The sequence below is a fragment of the Colossoma macropomum genome, unplaced genomic scaffold (assembly GCF_904425465.1).
Source record: "Colossoma macropomum unplaced genomic scaffold, Colossoma_macropomum, whole genome shotgun sequence".
NCBI lineage: Eukaryota > Metazoa > Chordata > Actinopteri > Characiformes > Serrasalmidae > Colossoma > Colossoma macropomum.
Window position 1 is genome coordinate 19431025 of NW_023494800.1, and position 27642 is coordinate 19458666.

General features: G+C 40.4%; 2 protein-coding genes across 2 annotated transcripts in view; one reads left to right on the forward strand and one right to left on the reverse strand.

The window, feature by feature from the left end:
- The window catches only part of LOC118819675 (pecanex-like protein 1), a 28019-nt gene extending 14097 nt beyond the window's left edge, over positions 1–13922 (forward strand). Inside the window, exons 17-34 of the mRNA XM_036587512.1 lie at positions 83–188; positions 278–370; positions 536–686; positions 778–922; positions 1263–1440; positions 1602–1710; positions 2155–2284; positions 2393–2451; positions 2584–2799; positions 2994–3247; positions 3408–3638; positions 3786–3889; positions 4034–4181; positions 4550–4780; positions 6341–6615; positions 6832–6998; positions 8104–8504; positions 10153–13922. Coding sequence (XP_036443405.1) covers positions 83–188; positions 278–370; positions 536–686; positions 778–922; positions 1263–1440; positions 1602–1710; positions 2155–2284; positions 2393–2451; positions 2584–2799; positions 2994–3247; positions 3408–3638; positions 3786–3889; positions 4034–4181; positions 4550–4780; positions 6341–6615; positions 6832–6998; positions 8104–8504; positions 10153–10320 — 3166 coding nt within the window. The 3' untranslated portion in view covers positions 10321–13922. The remainder of the gene's footprint in view (positions 1–82; positions 189–277; positions 371–535; positions 687–777; positions 923–1262; positions 1441–1601; positions 1711–2154; positions 2285–2392; positions 2452–2583; positions 2800–2993; positions 3248–3407; positions 3639–3785; positions 3890–4033; positions 4182–4549; positions 4781–6340; positions 6616–6831; positions 6999–8103; positions 8505–10152) is intronic.
- A 1228-nt stretch (positions 13923–15150) lies between these two features.
- On the reverse strand, positions 15151–27481 carry zgc:165604 (uncharacterized protein LOC792578 homolog). The gene is made up of 6 exons (XM_036588567.1): positions 27366–27481; positions 22207–22361; positions 19895–20093; positions 18224–18379; positions 17255–17377; positions 15151–15476 (listed from the first exon to the last, which is right to left on the reverse strand). The coding sequence occupies exons 1-6, from the start codon at positions 27427–27429 to the stop codon at positions 15277–15279; spliced, it is 897 nt and encodes a 298-aa protein (XP_036444460.1). The 5' UTR covers positions 27430–27481; the 3' UTR covers positions 15151–15276.
- Between the last annotated feature and the right edge of the window lie 161 nt (positions 27482–27642).

The following is a 27642-nucleotide window of genomic DNA, read 5'->3' on the forward strand; positions in this document are numbered from 1 at the left end:
AGTTCCTGACCGAGCACACACCACTCCCGTTCAAATGCTTGTGTGTGTGCCTCCTTAAATATTTTTTCTTGGTCTGTTGTAGGTCATTAGTACGCTCCAAATTCTTCCCAGAGCTGGAAAGCCGAACCCCTGAAGAGCCCCCACTGGAAATCAAAGACCCTCTGCCAGAGAAACTGCGCAACTCTGTGGTAAGAGACTTCAACAATTTCTCTTATCACTGTTGAGAAAAGAGATTAGTGGTTTAAAAACCCTCATATTTGTCTGTTCTCTTTTACAGAAGGAGATTTTACACTCAGACCTGGTCATGTGTCCTCTCATGGCCATTATTACCTTTGCCATCAGTGCCAGTACTGTCTTCATTGCTCTGCAGGTCAGTGAGTACCTAGAATTGTGTTAACAATGTTTATTTGGATAGAAATGCGGTTCCGATTATGAAAGTGAGAGATATGCAGGATTATGCTACTTAGAGTCTTCTGATAACCCTAGTGACTGTATGATTCCTAAACTGTCTCCACTCCTTCTTTCTCTTGCTTAGCCTGCACTTAGTTTTGTCCTGTATATTCTGGCCGGCGTAGTGGGCTTCCTCACTCATTACCTACTGCCTCAACTCCGCAAGCAGCTGCCCTGGTTTTGCTTGGCCCACCCTGTGCTACGCTCCCACGAGTATAGCCAGTTTGAGGTCCGGGGTAAGTACATCCACACACACACACACACACACACACACACGTGTGTGTGCACTCAGAACAGGCTGCTGTATGATGTTCGTATGTGTTGCAGATGCAGCTCAGCTGATGTGGTTTGAGAAGCTGTATGCCTGGCTCCAGTGCGTGGAGAAGTACTTCATTTACCCTGCCGTGGTGCTCAACTCCCTGACCACAGAGGCCCATAGTGTCAGCCAGAACCCTGACAAGCCTGGCACATAGTAAGACCCTACTTATTCAAATTTAACCCCTGTGGCCAGTTTCTCGCTCACACTTGAAACCAAATGAAAAACAATCTCCATTCGAAAAACCTTCAGGCTGAGTAGTTGGTCTTTCTGACCTCTTTAATGTAAACGCAGATTTTTTCTGCCCTTAAATATACTGATCAGCATCTAATAATAGGATTTTCAGTTCTTTTGTTGCATTTATTTTTACATGAAAGAAACTATTGTATTTCTTTTATGTAGTGATCATCACTGGCAAGGCATTGGGTAGGATAGGGTTAATGTATGCTCCCCGTGTTAATTCATAATGAGAAGTGGTGTTTCTCTTTCTGTCCAGTGGCCGAGCTCTGTTCATCTCAGTGGCTGGAATGAAGCTGCTGCGCTCATCCTTTTGTGTACCCTCCCAGCAGTACGTCACCCTCTGCTTCACAGTCCTGTTCTTCCAGTTCGATTATCCACGCTTCTCCGAAACCTTTCTGCTCGACTACTACTTCATGTCCATCCTCTTCAGCAAGGTTCAAACTGCTCTTCCTTTTTAGAAAACTTAATTGCATCTGACTTAACAAAATGTTAGTTTGGATTCCTCATTTTCTTTTTTTTTTCCCCTCTCATGTTGTTTGTTTTTTTTTTTGTTTTTTTTTCTTGGCCTAAAATGTCATTGTGTGTGTCTCTACAGCTGTGGGATCTGCTGTACAAGCTGCGTTTTGTGTTGACCTACATCGCCCCATGGCAGATTACCTGGGGCTCTGCTTTCCATGCCTTCGCCCAGCCATTCGCTGTGCCCCGTATCCTCCTCCACATTATTACTGCCTTTAACAGTTTAGTGCTGACAAAAGAGAAAGTAACAGAAGCTTTATGAAATGCATCATGTTGTGAACTAAAAATGACTATACACTTTTGCTAATTACAATACCTTGGTATTACAATATCATTACCAGCCCTGTCAAAATGAGAAGGCTCATAAATTATGTGTATGGTGTTGCAAAACCTGTAACAGCATTCAGAGAAAGACTAAAGAAGAGTTGGAGACAAAAGTTAGTCCAATTGCTTATTTCTGATATGAGCTCATTTTGTGTTGTGTTCTGAGGTTTGACATTATATTTTGCCTAGTCTGTGTAGAGAGGTTGCTTCAGCTTCTTTCTAAATGCTGTTAGCTAGTGCTAAATGGTTCTGCTATTTTTGCAGCTCATAGTTAATATTGTGTTCCTTAGCAGCTTTTGTGCTGCCAGACTCTGCCATGCTGTTTGTACAGGCAGTCTTCTCTGCCCTGTTCTCCACTCCCCTCAACCCTGTGCTGGGCAGCGCTGTCTTTGTCACTTCGTACACCCGCCCTGTCAAATTCTGGGAGCGAGACTACAAGTAAGCCCTTACTTTTTAAGCGAAAGTCTGTGGATGCTTGTGATTGCATCAGCCTGTATTGTGCTTTTCAATAATATACATACTGAACTTCATTCTGTTACTTTGCAGCACCAAAAGGGTGGATCACTCCAATACACGTCTGGCTACGCAGCTTGATCGCAACCCTGGTGAGTGGTGCATTACAGGCACATTAGGTGTTATCTAAGTCGTTTTTTTGTTTTTCAAAAAAAACTTGGTTACTTGGTTGTTTCTTTTCTCTCCTTGGTTCTGTATTTACTTACTCAATCATCCATGTAAAGGTGCTGATGACAACAACTTGAACTCCATCTTTTATGAGCACCTGACACGCTCACTGCAGCACTCTCTGTGTGGAGACCTGCTGCTGGGCCGCTGGGGTAACTACAGCACGGGGGATTGCTTTATCCTGGCCTCTGACTACCTCAACGCCCTTGTGCACATCATTGAGATTGGCAATGGCCTTGTCACCTTCCAGCTCAGAGGACTGGAATTCAGGGGTGAGCTGCGTCTGTTGAGTATAGGGTGTAGACCTGGAATCACAATGTTAAAATAACTTACAAATTACAAATGTTTTATCCTTAGGAATGTTATTTAGAACTTGCTTACACTTAGTGATTAAGTATCTCTGACTGTTTTGTAAAAGTTTGTGTATTCGTTTATTGAGTCCCTTTTCCCCTGTGTGTGTGATCAGGTACGTACTGTCAGCAGCGGGAGGTTGAGGCAATCACTGAGGGTGTGGAGGAAGATGAAGGCTGTTGCTGTTGTGAGCCTGGTCATCTGCCCCACATGCTCTCCTTCAATGCCGCCTTTGGCCAACGCTGGCTGGCCTGGGAGGTTGCAGCCACTAAGTATGTCCTTGAAGGTTACAGCATCAGCGACAACAACGCTGCCTCTATGTTGCAGGTGTTTGACCTGCGCAAGATTCTCATCACCTACTATGTCAAGGTACTGCTGAGTGTATTAATCATGCCGGGGATCCCAACTCAGAAGTTAATTTGCAATTGGTACTTGATTTGATATAGTATTTTAGAGGTACTCTAAGAAGTTGGCTGGCCTTGTATGTTGTTCATTGTCCCACAAAATTAACTGAGACTCTCTACTGCAGAGTATTATCTACTATGTGAGCCGCTCGCCAAAGTTGGAGGAGTGGTTGGCCAACGAGACGGTGCAAGAGGCATTAAGACCCTGCCTCAGTGCCTCATATGTAGACAGTGACCCCACCTTCAACCTGAACATTGATGAAGATTACGACCACAGAGCCTCTGGCATTACCCCCACCTCCTTCTGTATGGTTTACTTGGACTGGATCCAGTACTGCAATAGCCGCAGACAGACGGTCAGCAAGATCTCTCCTCTACAGTTTTTTTATTTATTTATTTGTTTTTTAATTAGTTCATTTTCTTTAATGTTTTGGTTTGGTATCTGGGTATGTGGAGTCTCATCCTCTTTTTTCATTCTGCCTCTCTCTTGCTGTTGTATGTAGCCTGTTGATAGTGAAAGAGACTCCCCTCTGGTTACACTCTGTTTTGGCCTCTGCATTCTGGGCCGCAGAGCTCTGGGCACAGCTTCCCACAGCATGTCTGCCAGGTAAAACATTAATAGTTGTGAAATTTCTAGCATGTGTTTTAAGTCTTGCAGAAGATAAATGAATTGGAGTGGTGATGTACTGTAGTACTTTCTACTACAGAAATTGCTTGTCCTACTCTAACTTCGTTTTGCCTTCTCCGGCAGCCTGGAGCCGTTTCTTTATGGGCTCCATGCTCTGTTCAAGGGTGACTTCCGGATCACCTCCCCCAGGGATGAGTGGGTGTTTGCAGATATGGACCTGCTGAATCGGGTGGTGGCACCTGGTGTGCGCATGTCCCTCAAACTGCACCAGGTAAAGCTCAGCTGTCCCTCAGCCCACACTGCCATCCTTCTTAAATTAGGTTTCTGGGATAATGCTGCAATTTATTCATAGCTTGGACAAAAATAGGTTTGCAGGTACTGGGGAAGGAAAGTGCTCAATATATATGCCAGAGAGCTAAGAAAAAAAAAAAAACTGACTGTGACCCAAGCTATAACTAATACAAGTACATACATTTTTAAGTTCTCAAACATGTTTAGCAACTGAAAAAAACTCAAATATTACATGCGCATTACTTGTTGATGGAAATTATGTTGGCTCATAATCTCTATTTTCTTATAGACAATTTTAATGCCTAATTTATACCTCCCTAATGACCTCATTGACTCTTTTCTGTGTAGGACCACTTCACCTCTCCAGATGAGTATGAGGATCCAGTGGTGCTGTACGACGCTATCACAGCTAACGAGGAGAAGATGCTGATCTCTCATGAGGGTGATCCAGTGTGGCGCAGCGCCATCCTGGCTAATATGCCCTCGTTGCTAGCCCTGCGCCATGTCATGGATGATGGCAGCGACGAGTATAAGATCATCATGCTAAACAAGCGCTTCCTCAGCTTCCGAGTCATCAAGGTGCCCGTTGCTGCTCTGTTACAGCTAGTTTTAATGCTCTAGTCACATTCATTTTACTTTTCAGTTGGGTCATATTTGTGGGTTTAGACTAAGGAAGCATCGATACAGATACTGGTATCGGATATCTGGCAAAAAGTGCGGTCATTTACTCTTACTCATACTCATAAAATTTCACCTGTACCAACATTCTGATACCAGCTGTGATGTAAGCCGAGTGTACACTACCACACACTAAGAATACAGTGAAGGAGTTTCTGCTCACACAGAAACGGTTTACTGACCCTGTAACAGCCGAACATAAAGCTGTCAGCCAGGAATGCCCATTGTATGTTTTTATCCTATTTTTAAACACACAAACACACAACCGCTTTCCCAGTTTGGGTGGAGACATGCAGCTCAACTAGATGGAAGATGGAAGAAAGTCAGCATTTCCTACTGAAGTCCATCTGTCCTGGCTTTGTTTCACTGAATATAATAGCGAGGTATAAGGTGTGTGTGTGTGTGTGTGTGTGTGTGTGTGTGTGTGTGTGTGTGTGTGTGTGGGTGTGGGTTGGTGGGTGTGTGGGTGGGTGTGGGTGTGTGTGGGTGGGTGTGTGTGGGTGTGTGTGTGGGTGTGTGTGTGTGTGTGGATGGGTGGGGTTTTCGTTTTCGTATTGGCCCATCGTGTACATCACCACCTGGCTTTTTGCTTCAGTGCTCAGTGTTAGCTGCGCTGCTAAGGTTCTTTGCTCAGTACTCACTGTGCAGCGTATTATTTTGAATGAAACAGCTTTATTTGAAATTGTTCATGGACAGAGCTGTCTGCGGCTGTGTTTCATGTAATAATTGCAGTCTTTGCCTGTACCCAATGGTCTATTCAAACATACAGTGTGAGTCACCATAGAAGAAGATTTGTAAAATCACAGTGTATGTCTGGCTTTAGAGGGCTTTCTACTACAGCTCAACCAGCCAAAGAAAACACTCCCAACAAGATGTAAAACTGGAACCATGAGAGGTGATTCCTGCTGTCACTGAGCTACAGAGACTGTTGTTAAAAGAGAGGCGAGAAGCAAAACTGTTACTTGTATTTTACTTACATCCCTAGTTTAGACTTTAACATGTGGTCATTAGCTGGAATTTCTTTTTGCATGTTTGCAAGAGTTGTCTGACTCATAAGACAGGCTGTCAAATCCAAAGCTTCTTTGAAATGACAATCACTGCTGCAAACAAAAAGAAAACCCAGAATGTAGTCATGATTAAAATAATATTGTAACTGTTTAGAGAGTAACCACAGTAGCCAAGGTCCATACTCAAATAATACAGATTGACTCTGTCTGAGCTTCAAACATATGCTGTTAAGATGACTTCACTGCATCAAAACATCTACAGTTTAACCACAATTTAACCATACTTAATCACCGCAAGTTCAAATGTAGCTTTAGTGCACCTTAACTCCTGTCAGTGCTCAAAAACACTTTTTATGAAACAGCTTTTTTTGGGTGTGTGACTGTTGCCCAACGGCAGTCTTAGCTGTTCATATGTAGATTATGTGTTCTTAATGCTAACTCTTCTTGTCTGCAGGTGAACAGAGAGTGTGTACGTGGACTGTGGGCTGGGCAGCAGCAGGAGCTGGTTTTCCTGCGGAACCGGAACCCAGAGCGGGGCAGCATCCAGAATGCCAAGCAGGCACTGCGCAACATGATTAATTCATCCTGTGACCAGCCCATCGGATACCCCATTTATGTCTCCCCTCTCACCACCTCATACGCTGGAGGCCACACCCAGCTCCGCTCTGTGTGGGGAGGCCCCGTTAGCCCCCACAACATCTACACCTGGTTCATCAGTAGCTGGGACAGGTTAGAGACACACTTAAGTCTATCGGCACAGTAACTGATTCCACATTTATGTCTAGCGAGTCCACCATAACAACTTACGCAGTAATGTGTTCCTGATGGTGTAAGTCAGTTGCAACTAACCCACAGTATTCTAAAACATATTAAAGTGTATAGACATTTTTTGTAGTTGGAGGATATACAATTAATAGGTCCAACCTTCTTTGATCTCTCCTGCAGGCTTCAAAAAGGCTGTGGCGCTGGCTGCAACAGCGGAGGGAATATCGAAGACTCTGATTGTGGTGGTGGGTCTACCTCCATCAGTAACAATCCTGTAGTTCACCCTCCCCAGAGTTCTGCACCCACCGTGCCTCAATCACAACTTACCACTGTGCAACCATCCATGGGTAAGGCCCATATTCTACATTCTGTTTCACAGTATTCCATTGAGGTCATGCAATCAGGCTGCCATCATTTTGGTAGGCAACACAACAATGCAATGGTGGTTTGTCTTGGGGTAGAGAACCATAACCGATTGAGCAAAGGCAGTAAAACTTTTTTTCTTTTCAGAAAACTCACTTTAAAACATATGTTTAAACTGTGTATTAAAACATATTAACCGATGCAATTGAGTGTTTTATATTTAGTGATATATTTTCTTTAATTTGTTGCTGTAGTGACAATAAATGAAAGCTGAAATCTACATGGCTGAGCTTTCCTGTTGCGTTGTTATTGCTTTGTCCCAAACTATGTACAAGCACACTTGATAGTATGCAAAAATAGTGCATATACCATTAGAAGTGCACTCATTAGCATAGTAGGTAAAGTACAGCAGTGTGAGTTTGGGAATGCAGCGTTAGCTCAGCCAGTGAGACACGTTTAGCAGTCCAGCAGCTCCTGTGGCTGACTATGGCTTTGCTGTGATGCTTGTAAGCTGCTCATTACACTTTTCCAAACGAAAGTTTAGGGTATTTCTTGATTAAGGACGCATTTATTAACGTAAGCTGATGTTAGCTTTGTATTCGCCAGCTTCTTGTTAGAAATTCGTTTTATGTTTGAGGTGCTATTTAAGGTGGAGAATGGAAAATTCAAATAAGCTGGTGTGTATTAAGCCAACATCAGCTTACTGTAATAAATGCATCTTTTTAAAAAAAAAAACAAAAAAAAACCTTTGTTGAAATAAATATGTCGCTTGGAAATGTGTAATGAGCAGCTAACAAGCAACACAGCCAAAGTATAATCAGCAACTTCAACATAATTTATTCATTTTTTTTTCTCATTGAAATGAACAGGACCTTTGTTACTTTGCCTTTAAAACTGATGTGTAAATTACTTCTCTTCTAACAAGCTGCCATTTATTTACCTCATTAAAAAAAAGTACATCAAATCCTTCTCCATAATATGGGCCCTTTCAGATGGTGTCCAGTCCTCTATCTACAGTTAACAGTCTTTAGGTGACTCATATGACATTACCAGGCTCTGAATACTGGAACCCCTGCCCTCTGTCCACAGGAACTGACAACCCCGTAGGACCAAGCTGGCCTGTTCACTCCCAGCCCCTCCCACTGGCCCTGCTTAGCCAGTCAGAGGGTAGGATGGATGCCAGCCTTGTCAACTCTCTCCACCGGACCTCCTCCATTCAGGGGCTGCTGGGTCAGCACCTGTCCAGCTCACAGCTGTCCTTCAGCAGCTCTGTGGCCCTGCCACCAGCAGAGCGCTTCTGCCCGGGCAGCCTGCAGGACAACCCCAGCCACAGAGCATCCCAGAGGGGCCTGGGACTGGCTCTCGGCCAGGGCAGCGGGCTGCCCTATGAAGGCCTCTACAGTAAGTGGAGTCTGTCAGGCAGGAAAGGCTTCAATGGGCCAGCAGCAATGGAAGGGGATGGAGGGCTATCTCAGAGCGTCCGCACTCAGGTGAGGAGAGACAACTTCTCAGTCTTCACCTATTTTTTTTTTTCCTTTTAAAACTTCAGTGTAATGTATTTTTGATGTACTTTGAGTCAGGTTTGATTCTGTATTCATACATTCAGTACAGATGTGTCGATGTGTGATTAGTGAAGATGATTGGTAAAAAAAATGAACAAAATCACAAAGATCTGGCTTCATGGTGGCTGCTATTACTGTTTTGAGCTATGCAACAAACTTGTGTCCATATAGATAACAGTATGTCAGAAACCACAAAAAATAACTCTCTTTAAGATTACTTAATGTGATTTGCGAAATCTGTGTTGAGGCATCCTGTTAAATACTCACCTGTATTTGTCATTAATAAGGTGTGCTGCAGCTTAGATACACAGTGCTGTCAAAAAGTATTTGCCCCTTTTCCAGTTTTTCATTTTGTGCAGGCCATCAATCTACTTTTAATATTAGAAAACGATAGCACAAATACACACAAAATGCAGTTTTTAAATCGTGATTTCATTTACTGAAAGAATGCTGTTCAGCCCTACCTGGCCCAATGTGAAAAAGTAACCTTTCAACTTTTAGCTACTCAGTCAACCAGTTAACCAAATTCAACTGAGTATTGGGTTCAGTTTCACTGGCCACATCAGGCATGATTACTGCCTGACCTGTTGAATCTAAACATCACTTAAATCGGACCTGTCTGTCAGTGTGAAGCAGGATAGAAGGCCTCAAAAAGTAGCACATGATGCCACGTTCTAAAGAGATTCAAATACAGGTGCAAAACAAAGTCTGACCTACCAGTCTGGAAAGGGTTACATAGCAATTGCCAAGGCGGTGAGAGCCATTATTCACAAATGGAGAAAACTAGAAACGGTGGTGAACCTGCCCAGGTGAGGCCGGCCTACCAAAATTTCACCAAGAGTGCATCGACAACTCAACTAGGAGATCAGAACCCAAACGAACATCTGAAGGACTGCAGGCCTCCCTTGCCTTGGTTGAGGTCAATGTACACAATTCCACAATAAGCTAACACAGCATTCCTCCATAAGAACCTCATACCAACAGTCAAACATGGTGGTAGGTGGATGGTGGCTTCTTTAGGCCGGCACAACCAGTTTTTAGGTGTAGGGGGCATTTACTTTTTCACATGGGTGATTATAGGTTTGGAATAAATCTATCTTCAGTAAATTGGATGATAATTTAAAAGCTGCATTTTGTGTTAACTCGTGTTGTTTATCTTATATTAAAATTAGTTTGTATGATCTGAAACCTTTTGAATGTGACAAATTAGCAGATATAGAAGAAATCAGGTGAGGGGCAAATACTTGTTCACAGCACTGTACTTTCTATTTCATTTTTAAAAACCACAAAATCACAGATCAAATACTATAATACTGAGTAACACAACATTTATTTTAAAAATGCCTCTCGTACTTTAAATGATGCATACAAGTCAACATGCATGCTTATAGTGTCCCCTGCTGGAGAATCTTCAGAATGCTACAAAGGCTCTACTCAACAAAATGAGCAAGTAGTGAATCATGAAGTAGTATGTACTTGTAATTTGGCTGGTCTAAACCATCATGACACTTAAGCTGTATGGAAAATGCTAAATGTGACTTATAAATAATTTAAAATGTTCGACTGTATCTCCCAGGCTTCCCAGGCTTTCCAGCCTGTCTCACCTGCACCGCTCACTGAAGCCAGCCCAACGCTGGATACAGTGGGGGTTGCCATGCCCACAGAGACCACACCCCTTACATCAGATTCTCCCGGCGTACGGGAGGAGTCTACGGAGCTGCCTTTACTTGAGCACCTGCGCTGAGCCTGCACCGAGATGAACTTGCACAACTAGGCATGGACCAAGTAAAGCTGGAATGTGGAGCCAGTCTCTCACAAAGCCCTTGGTCACTCTAGCCGTCCTCTTTAAGCCAATAAAGAGCGTTGAAAGGAGCTCTTCATGTCACGTCGAGCTGACTTATTCAATCCCTTCGTTGATCTTGTGCTTCATGCCTTTGAAGTCATGGATATTATTGGAAGCGTTTTACAGCTGTCTTACTCCTATATGGGAGCACACTAGGAAGGAGTGCTGCATGGAAAACTCGCATTCAGGTCTCACTCTTGTAAGGCCAGGTTTTGTCATGAACCTGTGTGGTTCCTTTGATGGGGCTTCTGGTCACCATTTTGGCCTCGAGGCTTACCAGCCAAAAAGCCAAGCCAGTGCAATCCTAAAGACTTTTCTCCATGTAATGATGGGTGTTTGAAGATTTCTCAAAACCTTAAGAATCTTTCTCTTCAACTCATAACCACAGTGACAAAAAGGGAACTTGACGACTTTTGTAGCAAATGACCGCTGTCTCAAGCCTCGCTCTCTCTCTCTCCCTACTTCTCATCCACCTGTGCTGTTAGGCACCAGTAGAGTCATTGGGGTCTTCAGAACTTCAGATGTGGATCTTTCCCCTTCCACCCCCTTACTCTCTCCTAAGAGTCAGATACCCCACTTCATGTAATCACCTCTTGCCTGTGTCTGCAGTTTGCTGTTGAAGCAACAAAGGACTTGAGTTTCCCCCCTCTCCCGCCTCTATCCCATACAACACACATTCCAAAAAGCTGTCTGGTCGACAAAGCGCAGCACTTTGATTTCAGATGCCCATTAGGTAGCCATTATGTCACGGTCACAGCCAACAGTGCAAACCTGTGGTCACTCTGTCAGCTAGCTTCAGGGATAAGACACACATGCACAGTCTGAGACCTGTAACCTCAGACACTTCCCTTGACTTTTTGGTGCTCCTCCCTGCATAGTTTACAGCCCACTCAGGAGAGGACAGAAGGCCTGGTGTCAGTGGGTAGTAGAACAGGTGGGCCAGAACTGAAGCATAAGATGCAAGGATCACTGATAGGCTAGTGGTCCTGTTCAGTGAGGGGAGAATTTTACCATCATCAGAATGAGGGTGTATGGTTTTCCCCCTACTCACGTCAATTTTTATATCTAGACGGCACAGATTTTCCAGTGACCATTTTCTCTTGTCTAAGACATTGCTCTACCCAGTGGGCTCTGGACTTGCTGTAGTGGGAGGGATACCGCGCTGGTTCTTTTGCCTCTTATTAAGGCCGTTGCTTTCCTACTGCTGTGAGCAAGCACCTGCAGTACAGCTTCCCCTACTGCGATACTACTGCTACTGCATCATCCTCTTTACTACTAATAGAACTAACCAAACTACTGCTCCTTTTGACTTTTAATCTCCAGCGTTTTAGTTGGAAGAACTGAAAAAACACAAATAAAGATATACCAATTTAAACAAAGATACATATTTATTGGATTGCTGATCTTGTTTGGAGGTGAAGGGAGTGGGTGTTTTTGTCGTTGCGACTGGTTGTGACATGCTGATACTAACTGGAAAGGTGACGCTACTCTGATTGAACTGTAACCTCTGCCCTGCCCTCTTAGAGACCTTTTGAGACATCCTCTTTCACGATATCTAGTTTGCATTTTAATTTAACTGGAATTGGGCCCATGACTGTCTTTTGTCATTTTGTTTTATCTTGTATTGATCCATCCCCACCAGAATAGGCGAATGAAGCACTGGCTGACTGCTGATGAAAGTACAGGTCTTAGCTGTTGTGGAAAGAATAGAGATGAAGAACCTTGAGCACAACACCCTCTGGCTAGAAATGTGGAAAGGTGTCATGCTGACTATAACAGAGCTTCAGAATTTCACAAAGAAAATGTTTTAGTTTGGATATATTCTCTGCTCTGTTTGTTTTGTTGTGCATGACCAGCCAAGGCTGTACTTTTCAGCTCTGAACTGGTCTCAACAGTAAACAGTGCCCTGATGGCCATTACATAGTGAGTTCAGGCTTTGGAAGTGGTGCCTTACAGGTGAAAGGATATGAGAGAGCAAAGAAATACAAGAGAATATATGGAACACTGTTATGTGGTGAACTGTTTTCACAGGAGGGGACTGATGGATTGCTAGTTAAGCATCAGTCAGAACGATGCCCATTCACATGGTGGTTTAGAGTCTTTTTATTTTTGCTAATTCTGTCCTGGATTTAGTCTCATTACTTAATTCCCCTGACTACTCTATACAACTAGGGCTTCACATCTAAGACTTACACAAACGAAAATAGAGGAAAGTCTCCCAAGGGATGAGGGATGATATTCAGGTCAGATAGAATAGCTCACATTCACAATGTTGTAAGCTGTTTTGGTGTATATTTATAAAGAAAAAACTTTGTTGATCATCTCAGCAACTAATTGGTGAATCTGTGTATAAGATTCTTAGCATTTAAGAGATTACTTGTATTGCAATGCTAATTTATGTGGAATCTCAAAAAGCCCATTTCCATGTACTGTAACCACATTCAATACAACCCTTTAAAATTCTGGACAGAACTGTTGAGTTTAAATTTGAGCGCTGTTTGTTGAGATGCCCTCGAATATTGTTATAGAATGACTCTTCAGTTTATCACAGCAACGTTTTTACAATTCTCATTGTTAGATTTGAACAATTTCACAATAGTTTTACAATCCAGCTGTAGAACTGTTTCTTTCCAAGCATGAAAAGTACACAGATGTAACGTTCTGTTCTTGGTGGGAAGTTTTGTGACCAGATTAATCCCCCTCCCCCCACCCCAGTGTGTCTGCCACTTTCTGTGTTTGTGGTGATGGTGTCAGTGGCACTGCTTGCATTGTCTAGCCCTCCTCAGGTCTTAAATATGCTCTCTTTTTGGAGAGATCAGTGTTTTCTCTGTTTCACACATGCTAAGCAATGGTCAGCCAATGACCCCTTTTCTATTGACTGTAATTCCTGCTGCCTGACTGTGTCAGAGCTGGGCAGAGGCCTAAAAATGTTTCTCTCTCTCTCCATCAGGACCATTTCTGTTTCCTCTGTCTCATCTTCTGAGTAATTTTTCCAAAGCTACAGGGAGTTCTTTTTCTTATTTGGAGGAAGGCAAGCACAAGTTACTGGACAGTCTTGGGTGTCAATAATAAAAGGGATTGAATGAATCTCTGCCATTTATGTACAGCATGTTTTGTATATAAATATATATTTAAAAATATAAATATATAAATCTATTTTATTATTATTGGATTTCTGGTTATTTTTCAAAGAAAGACACTACTTTGAGTCTTAGGGGAGCCATGTTCCTGTATTTCCCCTTTACGGAGAGGCTTGACACCAAGAGTGTGGAAGAGTGCTCTCTGACTTTTGAATCAATCCATTTTGGGAAGGAAATCGATTAATACTGCTTTTGCACAACTATTGTAAAATAGTACAGCATCCCACTTTTTTAATCATCTTTTAGTTATAATGGGGGATTGTTTTATTTAAAAGCTGTTATTCAGTATTCAAAGTTATGTACAGTTTTTTATGTGATTTTTTTTTTCTTCTATTTAAATTAAAGCTTTTTTTGGTCATCGTTTGCAGAGCAGTCATTGTAAATGTGTACTTTCTTTTTATTAATGTTGTGCCTCTACTTTGAAGGCCTTGTGTCTGTGTCTAAACTAAAAATCAGTTGCAGTCTCAAGAATGTGGAGAAAGCAAAAAAATGGTTTAATAAGGCCAAGCATTTTCACGTACACAAAAGGCAGTGTATAGCAAAGCCAGGATATGAGAACTGCATATTTAGCTAAATATATTTTGTGATCAGAAAACTACTTTGATTTCATAGCTTAATATCATTAGCGATTTCTACCGCTCAATACAGTAGGGTCTGGTTCTTTGTACCTGGCTCTGTGCTGTAAGCCACTTTAATCTGTTTCACAGTTTACAGACTGGAGAACTCCAATCTATAAGCCACGTTTACATTCACTTATAGGGAAACTTTTTGAAAAAAACACCACATAATTAAATTGCTAAGATGTAAACAAAACCATTCAGAGTGGTTTAGTGTGAAATGTCAGAATTGTCCACAGTGGTGGTGATAGGAACCAGGCATCTCTGAAGGCTCCATCATAGAATGTTATGACATGAAATGGTGATATAAGCTGATTGATGACTGAGACATTGTTTTATGATAGTTTTGTGAAGTGAGTTTTGGCTGAAACTGCATTTCATTTCATTTATTTTAATCCATTCATGGCGGAGGGGTACATGCAGGGTGTTGTATGACCAAGTAGTCCTGAAAGGAAACTTTTTTTTGGACATTGTCAGCATCACATATAAAACTCAGAGGGCTCGTGTAGGTTCATTGATGTTTTATTTATTATTTATTTATTTTTTGGGATAATAAAATTATTATATTTGTGTTGTAGACATGGCGACCCCTGGTTCCCATCACCACCATTGTAATGAAATCTGAGTCTCTACAATGAACCATTTCACGTCAAACGACTCTGAATGACTTTTACATCTCAAGTTTATATTTTAAGGACTGGATTATCCGGAAGTTGTGGAATTCCCCTTTATGGTTCTGGAGTGGAGCAACAAAGCTAACAGCTCTCAGTCAGTGGTTACTATATTGGCCGTATTAGCATCATAATCAACACTTTGGACACCAAACATGTTTTGGTTGATTGACTACGTTTGATGTAAAGGGGAAAATGTGTTAAACTGATCTTTCATCCGACCATTCCTTTAATCATCATGAGCATGAGAAGGTCATTTTGTTTTAAACTTATCTGACTAAGTAAGTTTATGCCAAGACAGGGTGAAGGATGCGCAGGAAGTTTATTAAACATCAGTGGACGTTTTGTATATTAACTGAAAGGCTAATGCTAGCGTCCTCTACCCAAACATGAGTATTCAAAAACAGTCCCGGTACAAAAGACTCTTCCTCAGACAAAAGAGCGTTTAATCAGAGAGGGAGTGTATCTGATCTCGTTGTAGCACTCCTCGTCTTCACGGCTGTTCCTCCATTTGCTCTCCTGAGCCGAGCGGTGGAGCCACAGCACCAGCACCAGCAGAGCCAGCAGCACCAGAGCCATGATGAGTGTCAGCAGCACCCCCTGCAGGATTCCCGGGGAATCGTCCGGAGCTGCACAGGGAGACAGGGATGTAACGTCCTGGTTCGCTCATTAACTCGTTCACTGTTTGCTATAAAGTGAGCTGACAGGAGAATAACCATGAAATGACAGGCGGGTTTATCGCTGAAAATTCAAACAGCGCTACACGATGGCTTACACTCAACACCCTCAGAAAAAAGTATCCTTCAGGGTACAAAGCCTGTCACTGGAGTGGACTTCAGCACCTCAGCTGGTCACCCAGTTAGTTTACGCTGGTTGATCAGCATACCAGCGTCCAAAACACAACATATGCTGCTTTTGGTGGTGACCAGCATAACAGCTTGCTGCTGACCAGCATCCAAAACGACATATTATAGCTGTCAGAGCAAAACCCTGTATTTCCAAAATGACAACTTTACAGGAGAAGGAAAATCATCTTTAGCTTTTAATGGAAGTTAATGTAAAATCTTTTTCCAAGTAACTATGGAACATTGCTGTTGGTCCACTCATCATTCAATTTTCACACAATGTGAAGGCCAGCTGGCATTTTCAAATTATGTGAAAAAGCAATTTAAAAAAAATGAAGATACAAGGTTTCCGACGGTGACGATAATGCTGGTGTGGACAGTGACTCGCTATACTGGTACATGCTGGTTTTTCTAGCAGGGCATATTCCATTGCATTTGCACTGATTCCATCTACCTTGTGTTGAGGCTTTTTGTTTTATTGAATTAAAAAGTAAGGTGATGAAAAGATTTGCACTTAGAAACATAAATGTACCTTCAAACCTCAGGTCATTTACTATACCAAAAAACAGGAACATGAAATAAGGAAAACTCAAAGAACCTTTAGTTACTAAGATATAAAAACTGCACACTGCACATTTCAAATTACAACAGGATTTCAGTTTACGATTGGCATGTAAAAATGTCATGTACATACAGTGTTTTTTACATTTTTACATTTACACAGTAAATGTAAAAAACATTAAAAAATGTAAAAAGTAACAAGATTGTCTTGTTTTCAAAAATATGGTTGATATTTTATGAGCTAATTTGAAAAGGTGTTTGGTTCCAGATTTCTCCTGGACACCCCATTAAATGTTAATTTAACATTGTGAAGAACTGATTAGCCAAACCAGGTATTAGATGACAACTACAGTTTGTGATCGGTTTCCATGAGGAGCGGTTTGAAAGTAGTTACACATAAACATCAATATTTCTTGCATAAATATTTGAATTTTTCTCATATTAATATTTTTCTGAGCAAATAAACACTTGCAGCAATATAAAAAGCTTTTTACATATGCCTGCAACTTTTTTTTGTATTACTTAATAATGATTATGCAATTATTTTCAAATTCAAAATTTCCTCTTTATCCTGCTTAAGGAAGAGGAGATAAATAAGTTACAAGTCTGCACACATGCTGTGGGACAAGTTAAGCATCCCACTTAATAGTGTAATTATTATTACAACTCACAATAGTCATGTGATGTTTATTATGTTTCACCAGTAAGGAACATATTTCAACTAAATTTTAAAAAACAAGGCAGAATAATTTCTAAAATCCTGTGCATGTATTCTTTAAAAACGTATAGTAAGAAAAAACAGGAACTCTACTGGAACGTCTCTAATCATGAAGCAGATTACCTGCATTAGTACGCAGGTGGGGTTGGGGGCGCTCTGCAGCCACTTTGACAATGATGCCTCTATATTTATATGCACTGTATATTCAAGTATTAAGTGAAAGCTGATCAGTGATCTGAATGAAATCATGTAGGCTGAATAGGGAGGGGTGGCTGACACTCACGGATATACACTGAAAGATTCACATAGCAGTTCTGAGTGCCCAGCACGTTGGTCACAGAGCAGCGATACACACCAGAGTTCTGTGCCGACACATTCACGATTTTCACCGAGCCCATTAGCTCACCTACAGACATACAGACATGGACTTGCCAAGTTAGAAAACTTTCCCACATCGTACACTTTCTGGTATTTTTATTGGCATTTTATTTTTTCCCAGTACTTATTTGTGTAGTTTTATATAACAAAAACATGTATTATAAAATTGTTATTTTTACAATTTTCCAATGTGCAGTTGTTACTCTTCCTTTAAGACAGATATATGTAAATGACTTCTGCTCTGATTGGTTGCTGTGCATTTTGTCTCATTCAAAAATCAGTCCAGGCCAAAATGAGTGGAATAAATTGTTAAGTTCACACTGAAATCCTCAGGGATGCTGGAAAGAAGACACTCATTGTGGATGTCTGGATTGTTTGGAATATGATACAAATGATACAAAACTCTTTCATTTTTTATATAATTTTGGGAATTCCAGCAGCCCTTTATACTATATCAAAATTTTATGATGACTGAACTACTAGAAATAATCCAACATTTCTTGGAATAAATAATTGTCATTTTAAGGTCAATTAACAGTTGGGAAGGTTTTTTTCTTTTCTTGTGAAGTTACCAACAATGACAATACACTTCCTGACAGTCAGGTACAGCACAATGCTTGTTTCATCATCATCTTCCACTCCACTAACTATGCTACAGATCGTCAGTGGAAACATCTCTCCTAATCACTTCATTGTGAAGTGCTGTAGGCTGAATGAGCAGTTATATGTAAATGTTATAGTGGTTGGAGCATCGTAACCATGATGAATTCAGTACAGGCTCTTTTTGCATCTTAGTTTCCATGTATGGACCATACAGAATGGGGAGTGAATAGATCTATTTTTTGATGATGGAAATGTACTGGTCAGCTGTTACCCTCCATGTTGACAGGTAGAGTGATCTGTTCTGGTTCCAGCTTCTCCCAGCTCATCTGAGGAGTCGGGACCCCCTCCACCACTGCACACGACAGGGTCACACTGCCCCCTGCATCAGTGTCCCCCTCCCACAAACAGACAGGCAGGGATGGGGGTGCTGTGAAAACACAAACAGAGCAGAGACACCATAATACATTAAAGAGAAAAATCTAATTTACAGAATTTTTCCCTTTTCCTCCAAATAAGTCCATCAGCCAAGACATAATTAGTCATTTGTGAAGTTTCCTTCTTTTGTCAGTGAAGCTATGAGGTTAATGAAACTAACTGTAATGGAAGCTTATATCATATAAGCTTGCCTTGTGCAGCCTCATTCTTTGGGCCCCCTAGTGGCCATATTTTAAATCAATACAATCAAATTAAATATTTTCCCATAACTGTATCAGTTTAAGTTGGACACTGTTGGCTCTCTGTGGACGTAGCCATCGGTGGACCTGAGTGGGCTTGTGCCTACCCAGATTGATCACTGGCCCCCTTAATCAAGTTAGGACAGAATTAGGACAGTTGTTTTCTGTGAGTTCTGTCATTGTATTATGGCCAATGAAATTATTAGAATTTTCAAAGCCAAATAAATACATAAATAAAACATTGTTGTTCCTACTCGTCAAAGTCAAGTAACTTCATGTATTCAACTTCAAGTAAATTCATTAATATTTTATTATTTTCATGCTTGCCGTTGCTGTGTTGTTTTCCTCATCTTTGTACATCTTAGCTGTCTGATTTTAACTTAGTCATCTTGTCTTGATTGGGCAAATGTATCTGTGGAAAGCGGAGGCATGCTTTATAATGAAGGGTGTTGGTTGTGTTTATGTGAATAGCAATTCTGGTTGATTGCTATTATGTTGTATCACCATAGGGGGGAAGCAATGGAGTAGGTAGGGTGATGACTGCACAGCTGTCAGTAATAGCCAATGGCCTTATGTTAAGAATTGCAGAACATGCATTTGGAAATTATATCCACTGAGTTGGCCTACCCTTTTTTCACAGGCCTACCCAAAAATTTATTTCTGCCTACGTGTGAAATGTTGTGACTCTGTTTTGAGCTGCTAGCAAGCAATGAAGGATGAAGGGAAGGGATGAGGAAACAATTCACACCTCTCCACAAAGACTACTGTGCCAAGATTAAATGGACAACAGAACTGCAGCTTTCTTACTATTAAAAAATCACGTACCAAATGAGCAAAAATTGCATTTTACCATTTTACAATAAAAATAGGGGTTAAAAACTGTGTAAATCTGATTTTTCATAGAATTATCACCTTCAGTGCCTTAATATATTCATATATGTTGCATATACACTTTAATGTGTAGAGGTGTTCAGTGACAGTCAGTCCTCAGGAAAAAGCTGACAGTCATAAGAAATAAAAGGATCATGCAGTGGAGCCAGAGTCTGTATATAATTGCTCATGCAGCTTCACAGATCAAGAAAGGAAGACGTATTTTGTAGTCAGCCATCATCTTCTCAGTATGCATGCTGGATGACTTCTGGCTGTTTCATGCTAAAAATAGAGACGTTGCAGAGACAGTCTGGAATATGAACGCATGAATCAGCGCATGGATCAGACCATCTTCACAACACTGATGAAAAAAGGGCTGAGCAGCTTGTGTTTCTTACCCAGGACACTGAGGCTGAGTTCTCCAATGCCAGGGTCACCTGTCTCTGGTGGGTTGCTCACCACGCAGCGATAAGTGCCAGCGTCAGACACCCGGGTATCATTGAGGATGACATCAGCGCTCCAGGGCATGTCAGCAAACTCCACCCTGCCAGTGAAGGCGGGGCTTTCTATCACCTGCCCTTGGTCATACACGATCACCTGGAGGACAGGTAAAATAGCTTTACATTAAAAGTAAGTGTGTGAATGTCTGACCTCCCAACATTAATTACGATTGTTTAGGAAAAATCTGTTCAATTTCACAGATCAAATGTTATCACAATTCAGTTTGGTTTTACTGGTATGACTTTAATCTTTTTTTAAATTAAGCACACAAATGTGAGTGGAGAAGCTATTTTCCTAGTAGTGGAATATAACTGGAAAAACAACACACCATACTTTTTATGTTTGAAAAGACCTGTAGCAAGTTTTTTTTTAGTTTTTTATTTAATATTTTAGGCGGCACAGTGGCACAGTGGGTAGCGCTGTCGCCTCACAGCAAGAAGGGCCTGGGTTCGATTCCCGGCCGGATGACCAGGGTCATTTCTGTGTGGAGTTTGCATGTTCTCCCCGTGTCTGCGTGGGTTTCCTCCGGGTACTCCGGTTTCCTCCCACAGTCCAAAAACATGCAGTCAGGCCAACTGGACGTGCTAAATTGCCCCTAGGTGTGAATGTGTATGTCTGTCTGTCTGCCCTGCGATGGACTGGCGACCTGTCCAGGGTGTATCCTGCCTTCCGCCCAATGACAGCTGGGATAGGCTCCAGCACCCCACCGCGACCCAGAAGGATAAGCGGTTTAGATGATGGATGGATGGATTTAATATTTTTATAATCAATAATTTAGGCCAGAACATAATTGTGTTTTTTTGTTAAATCATCTATTTAAGCGATATTTCCAAAAAAGAAGTGTACTTAGTTGCGTTATGCTATCCTGGCCTATATTGCATTCAGTAACCTTTTGCATATGTTTTTATCCAAGAATATAGAGTCCTGCTAAGAAGTTAAATACTCCTGGCTAAATTTGTAAGATATTTACCTTTTTTTAATATAAGTGATTGGACAAAACACTTTCCTTTTATTTAGTAATACTGCTCAGATTAAGCTATTTATCATCACAGAAATTCACGTGTATTATATTAATCATCAACTGAAATTACAAGTTTACATACTGTTGTCAAAAGTTTATGTGGTGTGTCTGTTTCAGAATGTACTATAAGGAGATACTTAAACAGAAACTGAAAGGCAGGTTAGTCCCCAAAAAAGTAATTTTTGCACCCACACCAGAAAACAGCTCGCTTGCAAAATGCCAATCATTTAAAACAGAATGTCTAAATCTAGAGAAACCTCAAGATTTCTGGAACAAAGTAATTTGAAGTGATGAGACAAAAATGGAACTTTTTGGTCACAACCATAAACATTATATTTGCAGAGGAGTCAACAAGACACATGAGGAGAAACACCATCCCTGCCATGAAGTATGGAGGTGTTTTGCCTTGAGCTGTTTTGAGGATCTGTGAGCTACAGCAGCTCAGGGAATTTGACCAAACTTGATGGCATGATGAAAACAGCAGATTATCAGCAAATCCTGAAGGAAAACTGGCATGCATCAGCCTAGTAGCTGATCCAAGACCCTTTAGTGGCTGTGGTGGAATGTGGTGAATGTTCTGCGGTGGTTCTAACTGTCCCCTGACCTCAACATTGAGCTACTTTGGGAAAAACTCAAATGTGCAAGGCAACCAAAGAATTTACAGGACCCGGGGCTTTGTGCCAAGAAGAGTGGGAAGCTTTACCACCTGAGAAAAATAACAGCACTCATTCACAACTATTACAAACGCCTACGAGCTGTCATTGATGCTCAAAGGTAACACACAAGATTAAGAACGAAGGGTATATAAACTTTTGACTGTATAATTTTAGTAATTATTATGATTAATGTAATTCCTCCAGATTTCTGTGATGATCAGTAACTTCATTTGAGCACTATCAGTAAATAAAATGTGTTTTGTGTGGTCTCTCATACATTTTCTAAAAATACTATATATCTTACAAATTCAGCCAGAGGTGTGTCAACTGTACACACATTACTCACACCTCATTTGAAGAAGTTTCCCTTTCAGCCATGGAAAACCTGATTATGGACTTTTGAACCATTTTGCCCTGATTTTTAAATTGACCATTCCCGTGAAACACCTGGCTGCTTTCTGCGTAATGTCACTAAAGTCTGATTCAGTTCAATACAATTCTTTGTCCATGCCCAGTGTGTGATGAGCCATACCTGTGTAGGAGAGTCTGGGTCAAAAAAGGGTGTCAAGGTCCAGATGATGCTGAGGCGGAACAGGGGCATGGTCGTGAGGAAGGAGCATGGTAAAGTGACAGAGTCACCCTGCACCACCTCCAGAGTGGACTCTCTCACTGTCACACGCACAGCACCTACACATGAAAGCACCATTTAAAAAAACAATATTAAACATTTCAAAACTATAACAACCCTGTCATCTACTGGGTATGAAAAGAGCTTATGTTGTCAAATTGTACATGTTTACAGTCCTGTAAACTTAGTGTTTACACCTGAAATATTTTTTTGTCCTGGAAGTCGTATGTGTGAATCAGATAAATGTGAGCAACCTGAATAAGTATTCACAAATACTACTTTTTAAAGTATGCATAATAGATGCAAACTACCTTTTTAAGTGTACATAATATGCTGTTTTATTTAAACAAAAATGTTAAAGATAACAGCATAACAAGTTCACTATAACCAGCCACTTCCTATTTCTCCCATTATATCACAAATATGACCGTAAACACTAGGCGCCACCAAGCGAGTCCTAAATCAAAGGGGGTAAATAGAGCTAAACAGGCTAAAAACAGAAAAATTAAATATTTCTTACCATTTGTGTAGGACCTTTAATTTTGGAAAGTAGATGGATGTATTCCATTAAAAAACAAAGAAAACTTACACAGGTTTCGGACCTTAGCATTACAGCTACTGCTACTGAATGCTGTTCGGTTGCTGAGCTGATCAGATTGAAAGTGCTTAAAAATATAAGAGCAATGTTGAAATATTTTATGATGTTCTGTGTTCAGAAAATTACTGAACTGTTCTATATACAAATCACTGTGTCTGGGAGACATTACTGAGTGGCTGTTCTCCTCACCACACATTCTCTGGTGTTACATTAATTCATGTTGCAAACCAGCAGTGTCACAGATCCTGGTCATTGTAGACAGACTCTCCCTCATTCACTCTCATTATCTGTATGTGTTCATTAGAGCTGGGCATTATGACGATATTTATTGTTATAGTAATAAATTACATCACAATATGTCACAATATGCTTTTCTGAGCGTATCATGGATATTGTAAGTACATAAAAATGACTTAATCACCTACATAGTTGCTCATAGGGAAAACATATTTAGTCCTGTTTATTTGGATTTAGTACAGCACAGTGTGTGAAATGTTCAATAGAAATCATTGTATTCATAGTTTTATAGTAAGTTTTAATTGTGGCACTATTTTGTCTGTTTTAACTTATCAGATGTCAGAAAAAATAAATACTGTATTGTAAAAAATCTTCCTGAAGTATCGTGTTATTACATTTTGCCATATTGCCCACCTCTTGTGTGAATATCGCTGTTAAATCATGGTTAAATAACATTCTGCCGATGGCAGTAAATAAAGAGGAGCTCACATGCTGTCTGAAGGCTTTGGCAGTTAAAAAAATGAAACTGGAAAGTGGTGATGCAGCAGGAGGCACATTCACAATATTCTTATCTGTTTCAAACTTCCAAATCAGCATACTTTAATTTTGTTTTGATTTCTTTTTCCAAAAGTAGCTGTCTGGCGGGTAACTAAGCATGGTTGTGTGTTATTTCGATTACATGTTTACATTTCCGCTGTGCGCATGTTGTCAGTTGCTTGGTAACACATAATTCAGAGAGTAATTATCAATCTCGATTGAGAAGTTTAGGATTTCTGAACTTAAGATGCTGTAAGATAAATCATTCCTAAATTAAGATTGGCTTCTGTAAATTCTGTAAAAGTTGTGAAAAATCTTATCTTGACCTTGTCAGATTCTAACTTTAAACTAAAGATAGGACATTTCTGCAGTACAGCCCTAGAAGTAGTATTGCATTTCAATTATAATGAAAAAAGTCTGCATATCCAAATAATAGCCAAATAATTCATAAGCCAGAAACTCTCATACTGTCATATTAGCATGCATTCATTTTTTTAAAGAAAGCTTAAAGTGTGCATGCTTATTGTGTACATATTGTGCACTTTTTCAAATATGCATACAAGATGCATACAATTATAAGTACATAAAAAAAGATGACAACTTTCTAAATATACATACACAGGATGCATATTCATTTTTAAATACATACTACTGAATGTGCATAGACTACTTTGAAAGTATGCATACTTCTTTTTTAAGTATAGATGGAGGAAGCATTTTAAGGATGCATACCACTTTTTAGTATTCATGCCCCTTTTAAAGTAATGCAAGTAAATTTGTATACCCTAAATATGCACACAGGATGCATACTACCTTTTTAACTGCCATACTGCTTTTTAAACACGCATACTACTTTCTAAGGTATGCATTCCACTTAAGGTTAACACATAGACCACAAACACCATATACAATTATTTTCCAAAGTTTGCAATCAAATTAGACATTTTGTTGATTTTCTAAGTGAAAATAAATTACACATCCACTACGGGGAATAAACCTAAACATGGCATTTTCTGCTAACCTTAATGCACAATTTTTATTTAACATATTGAAAAAAAAAAATATATATTTTCCAACTGTGCATTAAAACATACAAAAATGTGTTCTCTGTAGAGGATAAGTAACTTATTTTCACTAAGAAAATCAACAAAACGTGCCACTTGACCAGGGCTGCCCAATATTTTGCATATAACTGTTTCCTTCATAATAATGCACAGCTAACTATGCTTTGTTAATAGCACTTTCAAGTCATCTGAATGAGGTAGTGTCGACTTGGGGTGAGAAGAAATAAGAAATATTTGAACTTCTGACCGATGAACAGATAATTTAACTTTAAACCATGACTACGAATGCAAAGTGAGAACACAAACTGCCTGCATCATTCAAAAATATATATGTAAACATGGAGATTATAAATTAAGCTTTTAAATGATTTCACTGGTTATATGTAGGCATGAACGACCAAAGGTAAGAACAGAAAAAGTCCAATTCTAAAGCACTGAAAAAATATACGATAAATATGTATATATGTCTTTTCTCTACACTCTTGCCTCCTCCGTCCCCACTCATGCCTACATGTCTCATTACTGTAATGATGTGCCCCACCCCCTACACTGCACCATCCCCAGGCCCTTTGTGTGTGTGTGTGTGGGAACGCATAGTGACTATCAAGCCGTAATTACAGCTGACAGCCTCAGCTAGGCCAAACACACTGCATGAGAGAGAGAGAGAAAGAACAATAGGGACCATGTCTTCTGAAAAGAGCGCTCGTTGACCTGAATAGAAAATATTTCAAACATTTTGCTTCATACTATGTGCAAACACACAAATAACCTAAGAGCTAATATTGTCAATTAGTGCATAAATGACTGAGTTCAATCACAAAAACTACATATTATGTATTTATTGAATATTAGTGCTTGCTAATGAATGAAGAATTGCATGAATCTACAGTGAGCTTTAAATCATAATCACTCTGAGGTTTGGTTCTGTATTGTGTCTCTACCTAACATTCCTCGGATCTTCATTTGTTGAATGGATCAATGTAAATACTAGGGGTGCGGGAAAAAATCGATTCTTAGATGCATCGCAATACGGACGTGAACGATTCTGAATCGATTCACAAACGGCAAAAATCGATTTTCTAAATATTTCATTTATAATGTAATGTTGACGGAACGCAAAAGGCGGAACTTGGAAGTGCAGAAGTGCAGCGCCCGGACAGTCTGTGGCGGCACATAACAAAAACACAACTGGATGAGTGAGAAATCCGACCGGTTCCCTCTGCGTTAAAAGCCAGGTTAGGTCAGGAGTCACAACACAAATGAGAAGAAGAGCCATTTTGACCTTTCAACAAAAATTAAACCAGCTTGGGAGCCGCAACATTTAATGTCCAGTATGTCTCAGTATGTGATGATGTCCTAGTATAGGCTAAACAATATAAACGAAAACGCAGATTTACTTCACTCTGCTTTAAACTTCAGCTATAGCCGCTTTCCTCCCATCTCCACCAGAAAACTTTTCCTCAGAAGTAGATCAGTTAAAAGTCTCTCAACGTCCGACTGTGAAACGAGGCTGAAGTCACTTCTCATTCTCCAGCTTCTTGTTCGAATTTACCCGTTCCACCTTAAATTCTAATTGAGGCGCCGAATGTAAATGCGGCACCATTTAAGTTAGAACGGGAGAATTCGAAAGAGAAGCGACTTCAGCTTCGCCACTTTTTAGTGTTTGACAGTCTCTCGTTGCAGATCTAACGTACCGAGAAACCAGGTGTGCTGCTTATAAATGTGAATAACGCATCGCTGCTATGTGACCTGCAGTCTGCACGCCGGTTCTCAGTTGTTGTGAAACAGGGCTTTCGCGCTATGTTGCACACGTCCCGTCTCAAAGACATTTTACTGAGACAGCGATCCCCCCCGTCTCTACAATGAGACCAAAACCGAAGTTATAAAATCACTAAAGAAAACGGGCAGGACGGCTGTAACGCGCTGCGTGGACATCCACTGCCACTGGATCTTATTTCACCGTAACTGTGCATTTTATCGCAGATGAGTAGCAGCAGCTTCTCCTGCTCCAAACAAGAGCACTGAATGAGAGCCGTCTAGTTGACTTGCCACATCACTTCCATTTGTTTTAATAAAAAGATATTTGAAGTAAATTCATTATGGATCATTACAAATACTTTGCTTTAAAAGTACCAAGTCACTTTTAATAACAATAACACAGAGTCACTTAGTCACTTTAAAACGTATATTGTCTCTACATTCTGTATATATTTTGTATATATTTTGTGTGTATTTAATATATTTCAGTTGGTTTTTCTTGTATTTTTATTTTTACTTATTTACTTTCTGTAGAGTGATTAGCTGAGCCTCGCCACAAGCATTTCAATGCATAAATGTCCTGACATGTTGTGCAAATGACAAATAAACTTGAAACTTGAACTCGAAACTTGAGCTCACACAGTGAGAAAATAGAAATGCTATATAGAAAAAAAGATGCATCGATAATTGTTTTATAATCGCATCGCAGCCCTCTGAATCATAATCGAATCGTGAAGTGCCTAGAGATTCCCACCCCTAGTAAATACCTAATTTGCATTAAACGTCAATTGATTTCTATTTACATTAAATCTCAATTGATTTTTTACGCATATAAAGAGAAAGTGCAGCAAAGTAAAAGTGGAACTCACCACAGTGGAGAAAGACAGACACCAAGCAGGTGATCCCTAACAGGCAGCATCCTGAGCAGCCCATCACTGAGAGGATCTGTGTGCTGTGTCCTCCATCCAGGCCGGTGTCTTTGCTCCTCTCACTGCTGCCCACTGACTGGGCAAACATAATCGAGTTATTGAGTGGCAAAAGAAGAGACGCTCCATTTCATTCTCTCTCTCTCTCTCTCTCTCTCGTTCTGCATACCCACACCCTGAGAGAATGTTCTTCCTATCTCAGAGGTTTCTGACTGACATT

Coding starts and splice junctions, on each gene's coding strand:
- zgc:165604 (XM_036588567.1), bottom strand. CDS start 27,429: ATGGGCTGCTCAGGATGCTGCCTGTTAGGGATCACCTGCTTGGTGTCT. Junction 22,362..27,365: donor GTCTGTCTTTCTCCACTGTG/GTGAGTTCCACT, acceptor TTTCATGTGTAG/GTGCTGTGCGTGTGACAGTG. Junction 20,094..22,206: donor ACCCAGACTCTCCTACACAG/GTATGGCTCATC, acceptor CCTGTCCTCCAG/GTGATCGTGTATGACCAAGG.